The 18,530-nt window shown below is 44.1% G+C and overlaps 1 protein-coding gene across 2 annotated transcripts in view; it reads right to left on the bottom strand.

Annotated features, from left to right (window-relative positions):
• Positions 1–208: 208 nt before the first annotated feature.
• The window catches only part of dpysl2b (dihydropyrimidinase like 2b), a 35,203-nt gene continuing 16,881 nt past the window's right edge, over positions 209–18,530 (bottom strand). For both annotated transcript variants that reach the window (XM_030435310.1, XM_030435311.1), the window contains exons 3-14: positions 17,284–17,468; positions 15,414–15,578; positions 15,043–15,104; positions 12,917–12,997; positions 12,644–12,712; positions 9,993–10,113; positions 9,649–9,805; positions 9,352–9,493; positions 8,449–8,619; positions 6,145–6,324; positions 5,808–5,973; positions 209–4,438 (exon numbers count right to left, since the gene is read on the bottom strand). In XM_030435310.1, coding sequence (XP_030291170.1) covers positions 4,347–4,438; positions 5,808–5,973; positions 6,145–6,324; positions 8,449–8,619; positions 9,352–9,493; positions 9,649–9,805; positions 9,993–10,113; positions 12,644–12,712; positions 12,917–12,997; positions 15,043–15,104; positions 15,414–15,578; positions 17,284–17,468 — 1,591 coding nt within the window. In that variant the 3' untranslated portion in view covers positions 209–4,346. The remainder of the gene's footprint in view (positions 4,439–5,807; positions 5,974–6,144; positions 6,325–8,448; positions 8,620–9,351; positions 9,494–9,648; positions 9,806–9,992; positions 10,114–12,643; positions 12,713–12,916; positions 12,998–15,042; positions 15,105–15,413; positions 15,579–17,283; positions 17,469–18,530) is intronic.

Here is an 18,530-nt window from a genome sequence, read left to right as displayed (position 1 = left end):
AGCTCACTACAAAAAACTCCTTGCAAGCGAAGTTGTCAGATTGTTTCCCTGTTTTTATCTGTGTGCTTGTTTCCCTTCTTTCATTTAATGACTCACAGACAGCGTCTTACATAAAACATGTCGGAGGGAAAAAGAAGACAAACAGACGTTTTGTTCCTTTTTTTCCTCATTTTTTTAATTCTTTGAAGTCCTTGTGTTTTGTTTTGGGTTTTTTTTTTTGCGTCTTTTTTTTTTTTTTTTTTCTTACATCACCATCCACGGGATTTGACACTTTTTCCATAGTGAGCAAGCATCCCAGAAACCCCACAGCCACCAAGACAAATACCATCACACAGTTTCACTTTCACAAAGGGGGAGAGGCTTACAGAGAAAGGTGGGGGTGAGGGTGGCGGGGTGGGGACGAAAGGGTTCGGGAGCAAGAAGGTGTTCAACAACCTCAGAACGGAGGGGAGGCTCCTCTCAGTCTGCAGCACGTAGCGTACATACATGTCACTCATATATCATTAGCATAATATGGCATAGAAAAGCATCCAAGCTGACAGAGCATTAAAGGAGTATAAGTGTGTGTTTTCAGTGTGTGTCAATCGAGGAGGCATGGGACACGGCGAGGATGCCAGCGCTGACAGCTGCTTTTTCATATCCGAGTCAATTCCTCAGGCGTGGGTGCTGCATCACGGCAACGGCTGTTTGATGTTTGAGAGAGTGTGTGTGAGTGTGTGGGTGTGTGTGTGTGTGTGTGTCTCGACTATACTCTGTAGTGTGCTTTCAACGCTTAATAGATTATTTTCAAGCGGCAACGGGGTCCGGATTCCAAGCAACTCAGCACAGAATTTTAGTTGAAGTGGTGCAGCGCTGTCACAGAATAATTATAAAAACGTGTGTCTGCATGCGTGCGTGTGTGTGTGTGTGCGTGAGTGTGCGTGCGTGCGTGTGTGTGCAGGCAGGCGCAAAGCTGTACTAATAGCACCAGGTCAGGATGGGTTGCCATGACAAACAAGAAAAGCAGAACCCTGTGAGAGTGGAGGGGTCTGTCGCCACGGGCAACAGCCAGAAACAACAAATGAGGCCCGGGGAGAGACGGAGGGAGGGTGGGAGGAATGAAAGGAGTGGAGGAAGACGGATACGGACGAACTGCGAGGACGAGCGAGAACACACTCCACTATTCCTCTCACGAGAGCCGAGTTGCGACGGCGGCTTCAGTGCAGTGGCAGTGAAGGAGCGAGGGGAGCGGGAACGAGCTGTAAGTATCAGCGCGAGGTTTAACAGTCAGACAGAGGGGGTGATTTCCCACACACCCTTGCTGTGTGACGTGCGGGCTGCCGGGTATCCATTTCCCCGGCGCTATCTGGTCTTCATCTGTGAATGCTTCAGAGACGTGCATTTGTTACGTCTCCCCTGTTCGGGATGCTTTAAATAGATACACCATCTGTAACGCGGACAGACTTTGCCTTCTGTAGGACCGAGGCCAGATCAGAGAGGTTGAAAGCACAATCACAGAGGTGTAAATGTCGGTACGGATACATGTATGTGTGAGTGAGCGAGTCAGGGGCCAGTTGCATGAAGACACACTTCAACTTCAACAAGTCAGCACAGTATGTAATTTTTACTGCTTGGGGTCTCTCGATCAAAATGATAACGAAAGACGCAGGGGATCATGGGAGTTGTTGTCCTCGTAGCTAGCTAGCTAGCACCAATTTCCTTCCTCGCTTTCTGCCGTGTCATTCAGGGATTTCCTGAATCATAGATTTCTCAGGGTTTTAACATTGTTGGAAGTATTTGGGGAAAATGTAAGTGCACAACTCAATGAAATGTATGACATAGGTCTAGTTGTGGTTTTTTAGACATTTTTTAATGCGGAAATGTTACATATCATGCCTTTAAAGGTGCAATATGTAAGAACTGGCTTCTCCTCAAATTCATACTCAAGGCAAACAGGTGGAAGCATATCACCAGATTAACCTCTGACTGCTGACTTACTGAAGCTACCGTTATCCAGTTAGCTCAGTTAGCCGTGCAGCTACCGAGACGGGCCAGGGACAGCCTGTTAGCTCGCTAACTTCCGTAGATATCTCTGCGACACAATACACAGACGTCACAATGTCAAATTTGGTTTTTCTTCAACATTCCGTTGATAATTTGAGTTAATATTTGAATTTTTTCGACTAAAATTCGACAAACATATTGCACCTTTAAGTCTCATTTCAAGCCAGACTTCAAATGTCTTGTGACATCAACGGATGTGTCCAATTGCTAACTAAAGCTAAAGCTATCGCTCATGTGCTCCTACAGCACAAGTAGGTCTCTGCAGGGGATGGTCTTCTTCCGACAAAGGAATTTAAGACCAGCCTCAATCTACATTTGTGTAACTGGTCCCTGGCTATGTCCTTGTCAGCGTGAGCTTGTTGCTCCATGTTGAGTCATAGGGGAAGAAAGATGGTGACTGGTGGCCAAGACCTCTCTGACATTACAACCAACACAGGAAATCGGTTGCTTGGCTTAACGAAAACCAGATCATGCAAAAAAAAAGAAAAAAGAAAAAAAAGGAGCAACAACATCTGAGCGCTCAGCACAGCCAGGAGCGCCTTCACGTCCACAACAGTAAGGTGTGCCGCTGTACAGGAGCCCGCTGTGCGTGTCCCATCCCTCACACATCAACACTGCACACTAGTCAGAAGTACATTAGCTCATGTCTACTTTCAAGCGTAAATCAATAGTGCTCAGCCCTTAGGCACCTAGTTACAGAATGACACTAAAAAGCAGTTTGACAACAAGTTAAAAACTCTAAAACATTAGAACATTTCAAGATATCGAGCATTTCTCGCCTCGACAGGGGCTCTACCGACAGGATAGGCCCTATGAAAGCGCAAAATCTGGCACCTTTGAATCGGTTAATCCTGGCTATCTTACATCTTTTTTTTTTTTATCTTACATCCTTCACTTACCTCGATAAGAATAACAAAACAAGAACAAAAATCAAAACTATCAGTACAACTTCTGTGGGTTCAGGCACATAAAGAGTAGAAAGGAAAGAGGGAGTTCGATGAGTATAAAACAGTCACATTTGGAGGAGGAGAGACATTCTGTTTTTTAAATGCACTGTTTGGTGACGGACGGTTATGAACAGCTGTCAATCACTTGGAATTTGGACCTTTACGATGAACAGGAATGCAAAAAATAAAAAAGAAAGCCGGAAAAAATAAGGTAGCTGCACTTCTTAAAGCTCTCTAATGGGATGTCATCGAGAGAGAATAAGGCGAGGAAAGGTTGAGATTTGAAGCGACAGTGGGTACAAGCTTTTCTCTTTTCCGCCCTGAATCATTCCTTCAGTTCTCACACTTAACGATGCCCTAATGCTCAGAGATGAGGCATAAAGCTCAATTTACTACCTGCCAAGGTTCCTTCTGCTCCGCGGGACTCGCAATCTGTAAGGCAGCTGCCAAATATGGAAGATGTTTTTCGACTTAAGTACCTCGGCGAAGCCACGGGTGGGAAAACATAAGATGAGAGCCAGTGCAGCGAGAGAGTCAATAACCCTAATAAAAGATCCTTGTGTTGTTCAGTTTCTCAAATCTTAAGGCCGTCCCCCCCTGGCAACTAATCAATCCGATATTGATAGGAGCAGTGTTTGACAGATGCAGTGCACTGGAAACTTAAGCAATTGAAATGCAACTTAATATAAATCACAGATAGTCAACAGCTTGAGGAACAAATCAGATTCTAGTCAGCTGCAAAAAACAACTGTAAAGACTGTTCAATTTCAGGCAACCTACCGTTTGGCCTATTTAGGAAAAGCGAGACGTACTGGTTTTTGTACCCACGCTCCATTCCTACTACTCCCACAATGAAAGGAACGGACAAAAACACGGCGGACATCCCCAATGAAAATGATCGTCTTTTTCTCAACTGTATCAATCCATTTTAATCTCACTCGACCCCTCTATTAAAACAACAGTGAACCGAACATCAAAAGGATACATGGCAGGGAGAAAGTACGGTATAAAAAAAAAACCCATCTAAATAATGCAGTCAAAAGTGCTCAAATAAGGTGTGTTTTCATTTTTTTCTCTTTTTTCATCGTATGAGGCAGACCTTTTTTTTTCTCGTTTTTTTGTTTCTAACTGTGTCCTCTAGGATCAGGGTTCGGGGGAGGAGGAGAGTGGGAACGTGGAGGGCAGCGAAGGAGGAGGTGAACGATCGAGGCTGACGGAGGGGCCCAGCTCGGGCGCTGTGAAGGGTTTCGGCTCCTAGATGCCGTGGCGTGACGTTTCTCCGCCTCTCAGCTCCCGTTGGCCGTCCATCCTCGGATCTTCATTTCCTCCCTCAGCGGCCGAGGGGGGGGCGGAGCTCTAACCCAGGCTGGTGATGTTGGCCCTGCCGCCCGGTGGCGCCACGATGCGCTGGGTGCTCCGGCGAGGAATGTTGTCGTCAACCTGGGCACCTGGGAGAGCGAAGGAGAAGTTGTCTTTTCAGTTATTTTGCGGCTTCTTTTATTTCTCATCATTTGAAAAGAAAGCGGCACTTTTCTGTTGTTGCAGTTAAGGTGGTACCAAAAGGTAGTTAGCAAATCTACCTAGGTTGGGTTTATTAATCAAGTCTAAGTCTATGTGTGTTTAAACTGTGCAAAAATACATTGTCAACAGGTTGAAGCAGCTTATTTTATTATTTTTCAATTTGGAAATGTTTAATTCTTGGCCTCATCATAACCGGCCGGCAAATGTGTTTTACGTCGATGCAACTAAAGATGGTACCAGATGCTAATTAGCCTGCTTGTGACACCAATCTTTTTTTGTAGGAATTAAGAAATTGGGTCAACTGTCACAAAACGCAAAAAGCTCGTCGACGGTGGATGACAATGTGAGAAATGGCCGAACAAACTACTGTAACAATATGCCTGAAAATAAGTTTTAGAAATGCAGGCTACAAGCTAGCAGTTAGCTTATGTTACACACACAAACAGCTCACTCTTCCCTGCTTATGTGTGTTGAATTATTGCGGTAAATTCACCCATCAGTCCCCAGTAGCTACATTCAGCTAAGAAAGAGTTTGGATCACAGTTTTTGGACCATTTGAACTTCACGTGATACACAAAGGCTCATCTCCTCATACTGTATAATTTCTTTTGACGAAGCAGAACCTCATCATAGGGGTTTTAATGAATTGAATACAAAAATGTAAAACAATGATTGTAAGAGAAAAGAGCTAACTTCCTTCCAAATATGGCTAAATAAAGTTAATGTAGGCCGAGCTTCACGAAAACTGAGCAGTTTTGCTAACTCGGCTAACCCAAGTGACCTTCACAGACACTGTGTGGGGAGTCGATTCTGTCATTCGTCATCTGTCATTTTGTCACAGTAGTCAGTACTCCTTACTGTGACCGTTAAATGGATTGAATATGGCTCACATTTCTTTCGCTCAAACACAACTGTGTGGCTGGTTCCTTTGACACGTTTCCTGAATGCTGCTCTTTATGCATCTGCAGGCATTTAGAAGATGTCCTGAATGGTGAACTCGGCGTAGCTAAGCTCCATTGAGGATGTTAACAGCATCAAAGGAGCGGGCACTACTCCACAGCAGGGAAAAACATCTTCTCCATGCTGAGGATGTCGCGCTTTATGCGTGTAAGCCTAGCCTCACGTATTCTAAAACATTTTTCAAACAAATCTTAACAATTACTGGGTGTATTTTTGCTTGGAACTTCTGTTTTTAAAGTCATCCAAAATGGAGGCTTGGGTGAATAATCCCCCCCCCCCCAAAATGGAACAGTTCCTTTAATGTGTCGTCATAGAGATGATCATGGACTGACTGACCAGATAGGCTGAATCCAGACTGATGCAGGTTACGGACGGGCTGGTTGGGCTGCTTGGCAGGCGAGGTCTTGGCGGAGGAGGCAGGAGTCATGGCTTTAGGTGTGACCGACACCTCGCAGACCGGACCGTCGTACAGTCCTCTGGGTACACCCCTCAGCTCAGCCAGCTGCATGTTAGAGAAACAGTCACAGCAGGGAAAATGAATAAGGTTCATGTAACAAGCAGCGTCGTCCTTAAAACGCTCTATAAAACAACCGTAAATCACTGAGAAAAGTACTTGACTTCCTCCAACAAAACCACAGCCTCACTAGACGAGGTTTGAAAGGCGGTACTGTACCCTGCTGCGAGCCTTTATCCTCTTGTAAACATAGTCGGGGAAGGGTTTTCGGGCCACGTAGCGTCCCGAGCCCTCGGTGGTGTGGAGGTTCCCCTCCTCCAGGACGATCTTGCCCTGGCTGATCACCACCAGAGGCCCGCCACGCACCTCTGTGCCTTCGAAGATGTTGTACTCCACGGTCTGCAGGGGAGAGGGAGGGTTAAGTATGAACATACTGAGTATTTATTGATTAGGACGCTTTTGTAAATCATTCACAGTCTAAGTTCTACTCTAATGTCTCATGGCTGATTGGACAATTTACTTCACATGGATCTTCCAAAGAGCTGCAGCTAACGGCGAGGCAGATGCGTAGCAACTGCCAAAAAAAGAAGAACTTCTTGTCTGACGCTCGCCCGCTGTGCCCCTGTGATGTTTTATTACAGCTGCTTGTAACTTCTAACGCAAATGCAGATAACAAATCATCGGAGAAAATATCTTCAAAGCAGAGTTACAGTGAATCATCCTCTCCTGCTGATATTTCCCCCCCCCCAATCACACGGATGAGGTAACCTCCCTGCAGCACACGTCGTATCTGGGAATGTTGCCGCTTTTATTTCAATGATTTATGGAAATTTCCCTCAGTGTTTAAAAAACTGTCAGAGCAATCTGTTGATTGACTTCTCGTTTGTGTTCACACATGATGCCAGGATGTTTATGGATTGAAGTGCACTTGTGAGAGGAGCTTAACTGATTAAACTCACGCAGAGTTTAAAGAGTTCCCGCCGGCTTTTAATGGGAGCAAAGAAAGCAAAGCTAATCGTCGGGAAGCCCAGCTGATGTGGCACACGGGCCCGAGCTCTCAAGCCAGAGGAAGGAGAAGGAGAAACGGGGTCGTGTGGGTGGTGCTGGTGTTTGGGTGTGTGTGTGTGTGTGGACAAGAAGGGTTTCTATGTGACCAAATTGGAAGCTGGATGACTGCTCTCTCTCCTAAACGCTACCGTAGCTAAGGCTGAGGTCATGGCAATCTGGTGACTCTCTCTGAATCTGAGAGCCTCAAATGAGATCACCAGTGGGCTGGGCTATCCTGTGACACACACACACACACACACACACACATATATACACTCAGAGTGAGCAGTCTCTCCAATGAACGTTAATCCATCATTCTCTGACTAAGCGGAATAAAAGGAAACCAGAGAACATGACAGATTCCAAGAACGTACACAGCTATAGTTTCTGTCTCTCACACACACACACACACACACACACACACACACACACACACATATGCAGCGATCTGCCTGCTAACAATCGGAACCGATGTGTTCCAGCTCTCTGGCAGATTTCAAGTATGACATCACTCCCTCGACGCCGTGTGAGGCCCACACCCTGTTCTGCAGTAACAGTCATACAGCCGAGAGTGGACCAATAAAGCGGTCGCTCCTCTGGCTGGTATCAATTACACTGACTGTCTTCTTTACTGTTAATCATTATCACATATTACATGTGTTTTTGTATGAATCTTAGAAGCATTTCTTGTATAATCACTAGCTCACTTGCTTTTGTTAGTGTGCAATGAGTAAGAATTGGCCAGCTTGACTTCATCTACACAAACAGTGTTAGCTTGTTAGCTCCGTTCGCAGTGCAACAAGTGGGACTAGCAGGGGAGTGTTGGTGTTGACAACACTATCACAGGAGCTGGGAGAACAGAGGATTTCAGGTCAGGGGCTAGCTGGTTAGCATGCTAACTTCAGTACAATAGAGACATCTTTTCACATTCTGTTGGTATTTTGGAACATGTTTTAATGTTTCACCCTATAATTCCTACATTAGGCACCTTTATATATACCACTCGTTTGAATTGAGAGTAATGTTACATTTGTGGCCTCCATATCTACATTTAGACACTCTTGTTACATTCACATACTTCTGGTTCTGTGGCTCTAGTTTGTATCCTTTTAAGAAAAGAAGTTGTGATGCTAACAAACAATAGTGTGTTTCCAACTAGGGTCCTTGGCACCTTGTTGAATTCACACTCACAACATATACAGGGCAGCATATCACCAGATTAACCGCTTATTGCTGCTGACTGAAGCTTGTTTAACAGCCAGCCTATATTGCAGCCTTCCCACTGCATCGTCTTAACTGTTAACTTGTTTAATTGTTATGGTTACATAACATTTTATGTACTCCTGTCGATTTCTGTTTTAGTATTCTGCTCAACCATTATTTCTCACGCAGACACCGATCACGCATAAATTACACACATGGTAGCTTTAATATTTGACGTAAAGATTCATCATTGTCATCGTATGAACTACATACCGAGTTGTGGCTCTTGGCGGAGATGATCTTCGTCATGTCTGGGTCCCACAGCACCAGGTCAGCGTCTGAGCCCACGGCGATGCGGCCCTTGCGGGGGTACAGGTTGAAGATCTTGGCGGCGTTGGTGCTGGTCACTGCCACAAACTGGTTTTCATCCATCTTACCCGTCACCTGAAATAAATCAGAGCAGAGAGTGAGAAGAGTTCAGGGCTCCCTGTGCTACTGTAAGCTGGTCTCACTTGTCCTGACCACCTCTGTGGCTTCCTCGCATGTTTATTCTAATCTTGCTCAGTGTGGACTGCTGGATTTTTAATGTTAACATTGATTTGTTTATGCAATTTTTCATACTTGATATGCATTTACATTACACTGTCAAGTTGCTCTACTCACACTAGCAGCTCTGTGACCCTGAACAACAGTGATTTGAGCTTAATGCTAATACAAGCATGCTAACATGCCTACAGTGAAAATGCTAATGTGCTAATTTTTAGCTGATTATATTTACATGGTTCACAATTTGTTTAGCATGCTACCATTTGCTAATTAGCACTAAATATTGCCAGAGAATGCCCAAAGAAACTACATAAACTCATTACTGAATAAACAAAGTGGCCTGAAAGGACAACACAATTTCATACTTATTTACTTTGTTTATATGTGGCGGACCATGCCACCATTCTCGCTTCAAACAGTCTTCTAGGGACTTTATTTTACTCTCAGAACAGCTTGTTTATTCAGTTATGGAAAATATATACATTTCAGAATTTGTTTTATTAGTAATATTGTAAATATTAGAGTTTGAATTTATTTTCCAAAATGACATAATGCCAGTTTAAAGAGGACTTTTATTCAGATTTCCCACTCCTTGTTTCATTTGACAAATGAAATTATCAGTATACGTACCACACACTTGTCCCAGATGATAGACATCCTCTCCTCAGTGCCGTTGACTCCTTCAGGAATCAAGCTGAAGTCGTCTTTGCCCACAGCGCGCTGGGCAGTGTTGAAGGGACAGTGTGCACTTCCTGTCACCTGCAGGTCACCGCTAAACAGACGGCCAAGGTGTAGAAGAAGAGGACAGGAGGGACGTTGTGTCCATTGGTGATTGTGCATCAAATGAAGTCAGTTGTAACACACAGTCCAATATTTCAATTAAGTCACTCTTCACTGGATGTGCAGTTTGAATGATTTGGGTCTTACCAGGACAGCAGGGAGTTCAGATAGTCTGGTGTGGTTGGGTCGGGGCTCAGAGGAGGGGAGGTGACGAAGGCGGCTGCTTTGGCCCAGTTCTTGCTCCAGTAGTGAGAGCCGTCTGTTCCCAGGCTAGCAGTGATGGGCTCTCCGTAGACCACGGTACCTGAAAGTCCAGTCCCATTTTACCACCAGACACTATACTTCTAGAGTTTGTTTCATCTATGTGATGTGGACTGTTGTAAACTGGGCATTAAAAAGTAGCTGTTTTATAGTTCAAACCCTCGATATAATTGTGCAAATTTGGCGTCAATACTAGCGGACAAGACTGAGGCTTTGCTGTAGAGTCTCACCCTTCTTCCTGGCCTGAGCGATGACATCAGCAGCACTCTTGCTCATCACCTTGGTGATGTAGAGAGGGCAGTTGGTCTGGTTGGCCACGGTCACAGAGCGGTTTACAGCCTCGGCCTCCACCTGGAGAAGAGATGAGTTTTCATATGAGCGACCTCAGCGGGACAGTTTGACCCGCTTTCTTCTTCCTACATTTCCACTATTCTTACTACAAAAATTACCCATGTTTTCTCAGTCCAAAGTAAATCAAAATCAATACCATCTTCACGCACACAGTTAGCTTAGCTGAGCTTAGCTTAGCATAACAACTGGAAACAGTAAGAACCACTTTGGTTTTTGTACAATTAAAAAACAAGACGTAAGGTGTCATCTACTGACTGTTTCCAGTCTTTGTGCTAAGCTAAGCTAACCAGCTGCTGGCAGTAGCTTTATATTTACTGTACAGATGTGAGTGGTATCAATCCTCTCATCTACCTCTCTGCAAAATGTGAAATGCAAAGAACTAAGAAGAAAGAAGCATCACTTTCGAAGATGTCAAACTGATGCATTACTTTCATTAAAAAACTGTTTTCCATCCATAGCAACAAAAACATGGTAAACCACTTAATAAAACTTTGGCAGAGGCTTTTGAAAGACGAGATGGCAGGATTGTGATTCTTAATGACAAACATCAACAAACAGTTCCAGGAGAGAACTGCACGTCTAAAAGCCTTTTGGATCTTAGCGCCTTTTTTCCCGCTTTCTTCTTCAGGCATTTCTGGACGTCCTTTTTTGTCTGACTCTGTCTGAGGTTTCTAATAAACATTCTGTGAGTCACTAAAAATAAAAGCCGTTTGGATCACAATCAAGATTTGATTTAACCAAGCGGGAACAGCTTGCTACTGCAACTTCCTGCAGGGCAGTGAGAGATTATTCATTATTCCACTTTACTGCTTAATCGCTGCAGGACACACACACACACACACACACACTTAAGAAAACATACCAATAGTGTTTTGCAAAGAGACGTTAATATACCACTTGTCCTTAACTCATTGTTGAATCAGTATATTTAAGTATTCTCAAGTTGAACTTTATGACGTCTCTTTTCAAAGCACACTTCTTAAAAGCACATTTAAAATATGCTTTGAATTAAGCACAAAAAGTAAAAGTGTACTTGTAATAAGGTTCCTTTACCTACATCATATCTTTAATAAAATAAAGTATTAGGGTGTGGCAGTACTGTCTTTGCTTACAGGCGAGCCCAACCTACATAAAAATATAAACAAAAAACATGAAAAACGAGGGGGAAGTGCCCAATAAACAAATGCCTCTTCTGGATATAACCAAGAAATGCCTCCTACAAGCCCCAGGGAAATAACACGTCATACTGAAAATGTATAGGGCCTTGGGTTTTAAGGGGTTCCCAAAGAAAATCCAATAGGGCCTAAACAGACCAGAGTTTCTGGCTGGCGATGTGAGGGTCAGGGACAGATTCAGAATGAGGGTGAGAGCCACCAGCGCGCCATTTCCCACCTCTCTTAAGCCTTTACAAAAAAGGGTGTCATCACACCACGATTGGCTGGGAGGGCTATGTCCCAAGCTGCTTCCAATCCTCAATCAGGAGTCTGTCTCCTCACCTGCACACAGGCGATCTGAATCCCCTGCAATCAGTCCTGAGGGACTCAAAACAAAGAAAGACAGCAAGTCTTAAACAACCTGGCCTGACCCAGAAAAACCCAGAAAAAATCTCTCCCGTAAAAATGTCAAACTGAAGCTAAAAATATCTCCTGTGAATATTCAGTGTTACAGGGCGCCATTTGGCTCAGTTGGTAGAGCGGGCGTCCTGTGTACAGAGGCTTTGTCCTCGCTGTGGCGTCCCGGGTTCGAGTCCCGGCCTGGGCGCCCTTTGCCGCCTGTCACTCCCCCTCTCTCTCATTCTGTTTCCTATCATATCTTCAGCTGTTCTGTCAATAAAGCCGATAAAAGGCCAAAAAAATATTCAGTGTATCATCAAATCCAAAACACACCAGACGTTCACAGACCTCGCTCGCAGGCCTGTACACAGCTGATGTCACTGATACACATGTTGAATGTAAAGCATTGTATTACTGCTGTTGATGAACACATCTGGTCAGATGTTTGCCAGTCTGAGGATGTTTCCACACCTGTAATTCATTTTGGTTCTGGTCAGAATGCTGATCGCACTGCGGGAATGACAGCTAACTTGTTGATTCAACAGATTTGGTGATTGTTCATCTGTGCTTATTTTAGGAATTAGAAGATCATAAGAAGAGGTTTCCGCAATAAACACAACTGCCATGAGTCATGTTTCAAATGTCGTTCTCTACTTTCTTGCCACATCTAGGTGTTCATGAGTAACAGCAATGATTCATGCAAAGGACATGCTCTGATCCTGGGTTTCCCAACAGGAAATTCACATTAAACACATGCAGGTGAGCCTGAAGAGGATGTCTCTAAGTGTTTGCCAAGACAGTGAGACAACCGCGGCCTGTCAAGCAACTGAACACAAACAGCTGCGAAGGCTGGAAAGCAAAGAAAGGACTTCTTCAAACGCCGCTGTGAGATGAAGTGATTCCTCACTTCCCAAAAGTGAAATCAGCTTTACACCAGAAATCCAGTCAGTGTCCACAGTGCTGAAAGTCTGTCTTACCTCCTCAGGACGGCTCAACACGTGTCCCTCAGGCCCGGTGATGCCCTGCTCCAGGATCCTGCGCTGCTCCTAAATACACAACACACACAAAAAAACAAACCACAGTGGAAATGTGAGTTGTTGAGTCATGTGCAGGAGCGTGTATGCCTTGAAACACTTGGATTACAGCTTGGTTTCCCATTATTTTCATGATATTTAAGGCCGACATCCAGCAGCAAATCACGCGTTTATTTATGTCCACATTCCAGCTGTTAAGGAGTGAAACGTCTTTACCTCAGCTACGATGTCTCCATTCTCGGCGTGAACCTGTGCGATGGCTCCCAGATCGCGGATCACGCTGAACACCTCGTACACCTGCAGCAAAGGGAAGTCATGTTGAGTGATGATGGCTTCATATCGTGAGACAGATCCTGAATTCTGCTTTTCACTGTGTGTCCACACCAGCTTTCTTTGATTTCTCTAACGTTATGTAATGTTCAAAAGTACTTTTTTTTTTCAAGAACGCTTACAGTCAGTGCGCTGTCTTAATGAATACTTGATTAGTTAAACTAAAGAATTATTATTCAGCTAGTATTTTGTTTACATTAGAATATGGTCCTTGGCTGTTCTCTGAATAAAAGCTGGTATGCTCTGCAGATTGTTGTTTCCCATCATCTTTTCTTTAAAAGTGTATTTTACCAACATCTATTTGTAAAGAGAAAAGTACAGAACAGAATTATTAAGTTTAATGTTATTAAGCAAACATTAGCATGCTGACAAACAAACCTAAGACGGTAGAACATGGTGCTTGAAATACAGTCAATAGCACGACACTAGCCTCTTAGTTTTGTTTAAATCAAAATATTAAATCCTGGAAACCCTCTCCTTTTGTTGTGCTCATCAAATACAGGCAGACATCCATGTATGTAGCTACCCTTAGCTAGTTAGCTCTGTTCGCTCTGCTGCTAGCTGGACTACTTTGGGGAATGTTGGTGTTCACTAGCACAGGGGCTTCAGACCGCTGGGAGAAAGAGCTTTACAGGTTCGCGGCTAGCTGATTAGCATGCTAACATCAGAAGATATGTCTGCGCTATAAACACTATAAAGAGATGTCTTTGGCATAATGTCAGAACTGCTTCACTTTACTTCACATTCTGTTGATAGTTTTAGTTCACTTCTGAATGATTGAAACCCTAAATTCTTACATATTGCACCTTTAATAACTGTTGATTACAAAACATGCTCTCTTTCAACTATGAGTACAGAATAACGGACACTGCAGTCGCATTCAGACCTTCTGTAATTGCGTGAATTCTTTAATTTCACTGATATGTGAAGCCCTAACAGATAATGTCATCTCAGCCAGACCGTGATCATAACCCGAATACTTCTGCGGTTAAATTAAACACTGACCCTGATTTTCACACACTATGGGAGTCTCCCACGCGCCGATTGTTTATGAAGCAACGCTGAAACTGTAACACGGACCGAAGGAAAACTGACGTGCTGAATGAGTCATCGCGCCTCGGCTGCCAAACGTGTAACAATAAAAGAGCCATCAGAGTTTGACACGGGAGAGAAAGCGATAAACTCTGGCTGCACCGGGCCGCGAGCATTCCTCACACAGGTGCAGAGCCCAACACGGACGTGTTTCAAAACAGCTTTTTCAAGTGGGATTAATTCATCCTAACCATGAGTCAGGAAAGAGACATGGCCTTCATTATGCGCTCACTCACACAGATAATCAGTGCGAGGATACGCTGCGCCAAGACAAACAGTCTCGCACTGTAACCCTCGCTGTACGATCCAAAATCAAGACTGTGATCCAACTTCTTTGGTATTATAATGTCAGATTTATTGCAGGTTAGCAATCTATCTGTCTGCTTGTTAAACTTATTACATATTGCCACTGAACCGTATGTTGCCAGATAAAACACATTCAAACCCTAATGCGGTGAACATCTTTGGTAGGCCAGCATTTATTCTGACCACAGTTGCTACTCCGGCTGAGCTCTCTGGACGAAGGAGCAGTTTGTAACAAGCAAGGATTTTTGTTATTTGTGTCTGTTCCAACTGTGGATTCCACAGTAAACAGCATCATCTTTGTGGATTCATTTGTTCGCTGTCACTTCTCATATCTCATGTAACACTTGTGATCATTAGGCTAACCGTGTGGATTTAATTTGGATTCATGCGCAGCAGCAGGTCTCGTGTTTTCGAGAACGAGTCCAGTCTAATCGGATTTAGTGTGGGAGCGGCGGCATCTGAGCAAGGGCAGTCATTGTTAACGGTACAATGCGACAAACTCCCTCCCTCCCTGATTTGATCTGGCCCTTACATAAGGCATCAAGCATCTCTAGCAATGTTTCTCAGCAATACATGGCACAACAAAGAATGAAGGAGACGAGAGGAGGCCCCACCTGAGCGTCAGTCAGCTGGAAAATATCCTTGTAAGCAAGGTAGACAAGGAAAGAGTTGACACCTAGAAATACAAGATGGCAAAGTGTAAAAACAAACGAGGGAAAGGGAAGACTGGAGCAAAGTGAGACATGTGTCACAACCTCACGAACACCTGACAGATCGTTTACAGGCACAGGTGTGCTTTCATCATACTTTCATGCTATTTACACAGCACCTCGACCTGCTTTACAATCAAGAAAGTCATTAGAAAGTCCTCTAATTGTCTTCAATATGGGACCTTTAGCTAATAAGGTTGCAAGTAACAGTTTCAAACATTTTGGGTAAGATCATAGTAAATCAGAATGTGACTTTGTGTCGGGCGTGGTCGTACCGTGGTCCTTAACGAGAGCCTCCATCTCCTCCTGGATGCCCTTGTGCCACTCGGTGATGTCGACGTGCAGCGAGTAGTCGCAGCAGGACTTGCTGTCGGCCCACTCGCGCCACTGCTCGAAGGACGAGATGAGGCTGATGCCGGGCTCGGGGACCACATGGTCAACTGGACGAACACACACAGACACACACACACCTCAGTCAAAACGGCGACTGAGCCGTTCACACCCGGCAGTCGAAATGTGCACTAACTCTAACTAACGTGTGGAGGAGACTGAGCTTTGAAATTGCCAGATACCTGAGTCATGTCTCTGTACAAACCATAATGTGCTCATGATTTCCCACTACACAGAGACAAACATATGTATGGTCTCATGATGTAATTTGATGTTCAAGACATGTAGTCTATAATGTGGTATAATGATCCGCATATACTGATGCAGAGGACAAAGCAAATTGCGTGCATTCACATGAGGGCTGCAAATTATTTTCATTCAGTTCATCTGTTGTTGTGACATTGACTTTTAGATAATAGTTCAAATTGAACATCACATTTCCCCAGAGTCTGACGTGGCGTCATCACATCACATATTTTATCTCATCAGAAAAGTTTAAATTAACAAACAGCAAATCTTCATGCAGTATACTGTCTACATACATTCAACAAGCCAACACTAATGGACCAGACATAATGATAAATAAATGATCAGGGTTTTTCTTACTTATTTTTCAATCAACAAACTGATTACATGAGTCCACTAATGCATGTTACATATGTGGCCGCAAGTGTTCCTAACTGCATCTATCTGAGGGATCAGAGTCCAGTCTACGTTAACACTGGCAGCCCACATCTATTAAGTCTGGACCACCCGAGGTCGAACCTGAAGTAGATCACCAACACACTCATCTGTGGTGTAATTCAAATCTGAGTTCTGAATGTTTGTTCTACGTCTGTCCAATCTCTCTGTCACGTTCCATTTTTGGTGCAGTCACATCTGTGCGCCTGCGATGTGTGTTGCCTTGACGTTCTGCCACACTTCACGTCCCAGTCCCAGGACCTGTCCGACCCTGCAGCCGTCAGCTCTTTTTTTTTTTTTTTTTTGCCCGAGGTGACAACGACACGCGAGTCGCCCGGGAGTGTTTGTTCTGCAGTGAGGTGGAGGAGGGTTCAGCTGCTGAGTCAGCAGAGGGAGGGCGAGTGTTAGAGAGCAGCTTCATTTAGCTCTGTTATCTTTTTACATTACGCTGGCTTGTTTTATCTAGACAGTCTGGTTTCCTTTTGAATGGGCCTGAGGAGTGATGTACAGATAATCAGAACCAAAATCCCTGTCAGTTGTACCAAATCTATTTACATTTAGCCCCTAAGTCACAAGTTAACATGTAATACCATAAGACTGACACCAAGGCAGAGCGATGAGACTAGAGATTAAGGGTATTTAAATGGATCTGACAACAGAACCAAGCCCCGAGATTTATCTGAAACATTATGCTAATGTGAAATAGAGCTGCCGGAATAAGAAGTCTAAACTCGATGAGATAGAAAAGTCTCCATACAGGATGTGCTACAATGTTAAATCTACAGTATCTGTTTGTCCAGAGAGAAAGTGATCTGACTCCCTGGCTCGGAGTCCTCGCAGCAGATGGGCGGTTTTGTATTTTGGCTCGGTCACAGACAGGCCAGGCTGGCACCCTTCCTGTTCTCATTAAGATACTTTCAATTAAAGCCGCTCAGTGAATGAGGAATCACTGCGGGGAAAGGCGCTTTGATGCACTCAGAGAGAAAAAGAGAGGACTCCGAAGGGAACCGACGCATTAGCTCACGGGCGAGCCTTTAATCGCAAACAGTCGGGTATTTCTGAGGAATAACTTACTGATCATGGTGGTGCCCCCGCTCAGCGCCGCCTTGGTGCCCTGGTAGAAGTCGTCGGCGGACACCATGCCCCGATCCGGCATCTGGAAGCGCGTGTGCACGTCGATGCCGCCGGGCATCAGCATGCGGCCGTGGGCGTCGATGGTTTTCACCCCGCCGGGCACGATGAGGTTCTCCCCGATTTGTCTGAAGAGAAAAACGATGCAGCTCTTATACTTTGCATGTGTTATAGAGAGAAACATTAGCATTCAGACGGCACATTAAACTAGTTAAACCAAATGCCAAAACAAAGCTTTTATATTACTCATATATTATATATGCTAAGCATTTTATTTTAAAACTCATTGACATAATTAGGAAAGGTTCCCCATTTCAGATATTTTTATTACATCTTTGATTTTATACTTGGTCAGATTTAAAATTGCACTAATCGTGTACAAAGTCAAAAATGTGTATCCAAACCAGCAACAAGCAAAAAAGAAGTATGTATTTTCTCGTCAGGGTGGGGACGAATGTTGTAACCATGGTACTTAAATGCGCAATGTGTCATTTCTGCCACTAGGGGTCTGTCTATCGAAACAATAACAGTTCGATGATGCTGTGAAGTACCATGGGATCATGGGAGTTGTGGGCTTCAATGTCACCGTTAAGGATGTAAATTAACAATCGTGTTCCATCACAAGTGAGCAATATAAACGACGCAACAGGCCGACTAAATAGTTATTTCACCGGCTTCCTGTCTCGCTCTCTGACACGTCATCGTGTGTTTCCCATGTTTCCTCTGGAGTTATGGCAACTTGAGGAGGTAGAGAGGATATGACGGCGTTTGACAGGCGAGCAAATGAAACGCACTGTTACTCTGAGTGAACTTGTGGATTTCTTCTGGGTTCGAACATTGTTGGAAACATTTGGGATCATGTAAATACACTTGTCAAAAAATAGAACAAAGGCAGGAATGTTACATAAGTTATTCAAAGTTCAGTCTGTAGATGATGTCCTCTGTGGTGTTTTAAGGTTGTTGGTTTTTTCTACAGCAGTGTACCGTTAGAAGTAATTGCACCAAGTTTTCCCTGAAGTCCTGAGACGGATTCAACTACAGTGCGAAAACTCATCGACATCTGCTGAGGAGGACCATGTGATAGAAGTTAACTACTATACAGACCTTGAAGTGAGATTGTCTAACCGCATATTTTATATATGTGCATACGTGCAATGACTTACAGATGGAAATACATTTTAATGTTGTGC

Source organism: Sparus aurata, chromosome 12 (genome assembly GCF_900880675.1).
Source record: "Sparus aurata chromosome 12, fSpaAur1.1, whole genome shotgun sequence".
Taxonomy (NCBI): domain Eukaryota; kingdom Metazoa; phylum Chordata; class Actinopteri; order Spariformes; family Sparidae; genus Sparus; species Sparus aurata.
Note: the sequence above shows the minus strand (reverse complement) of the source record. Positions and strands in the feature narration are given on the sequence as shown.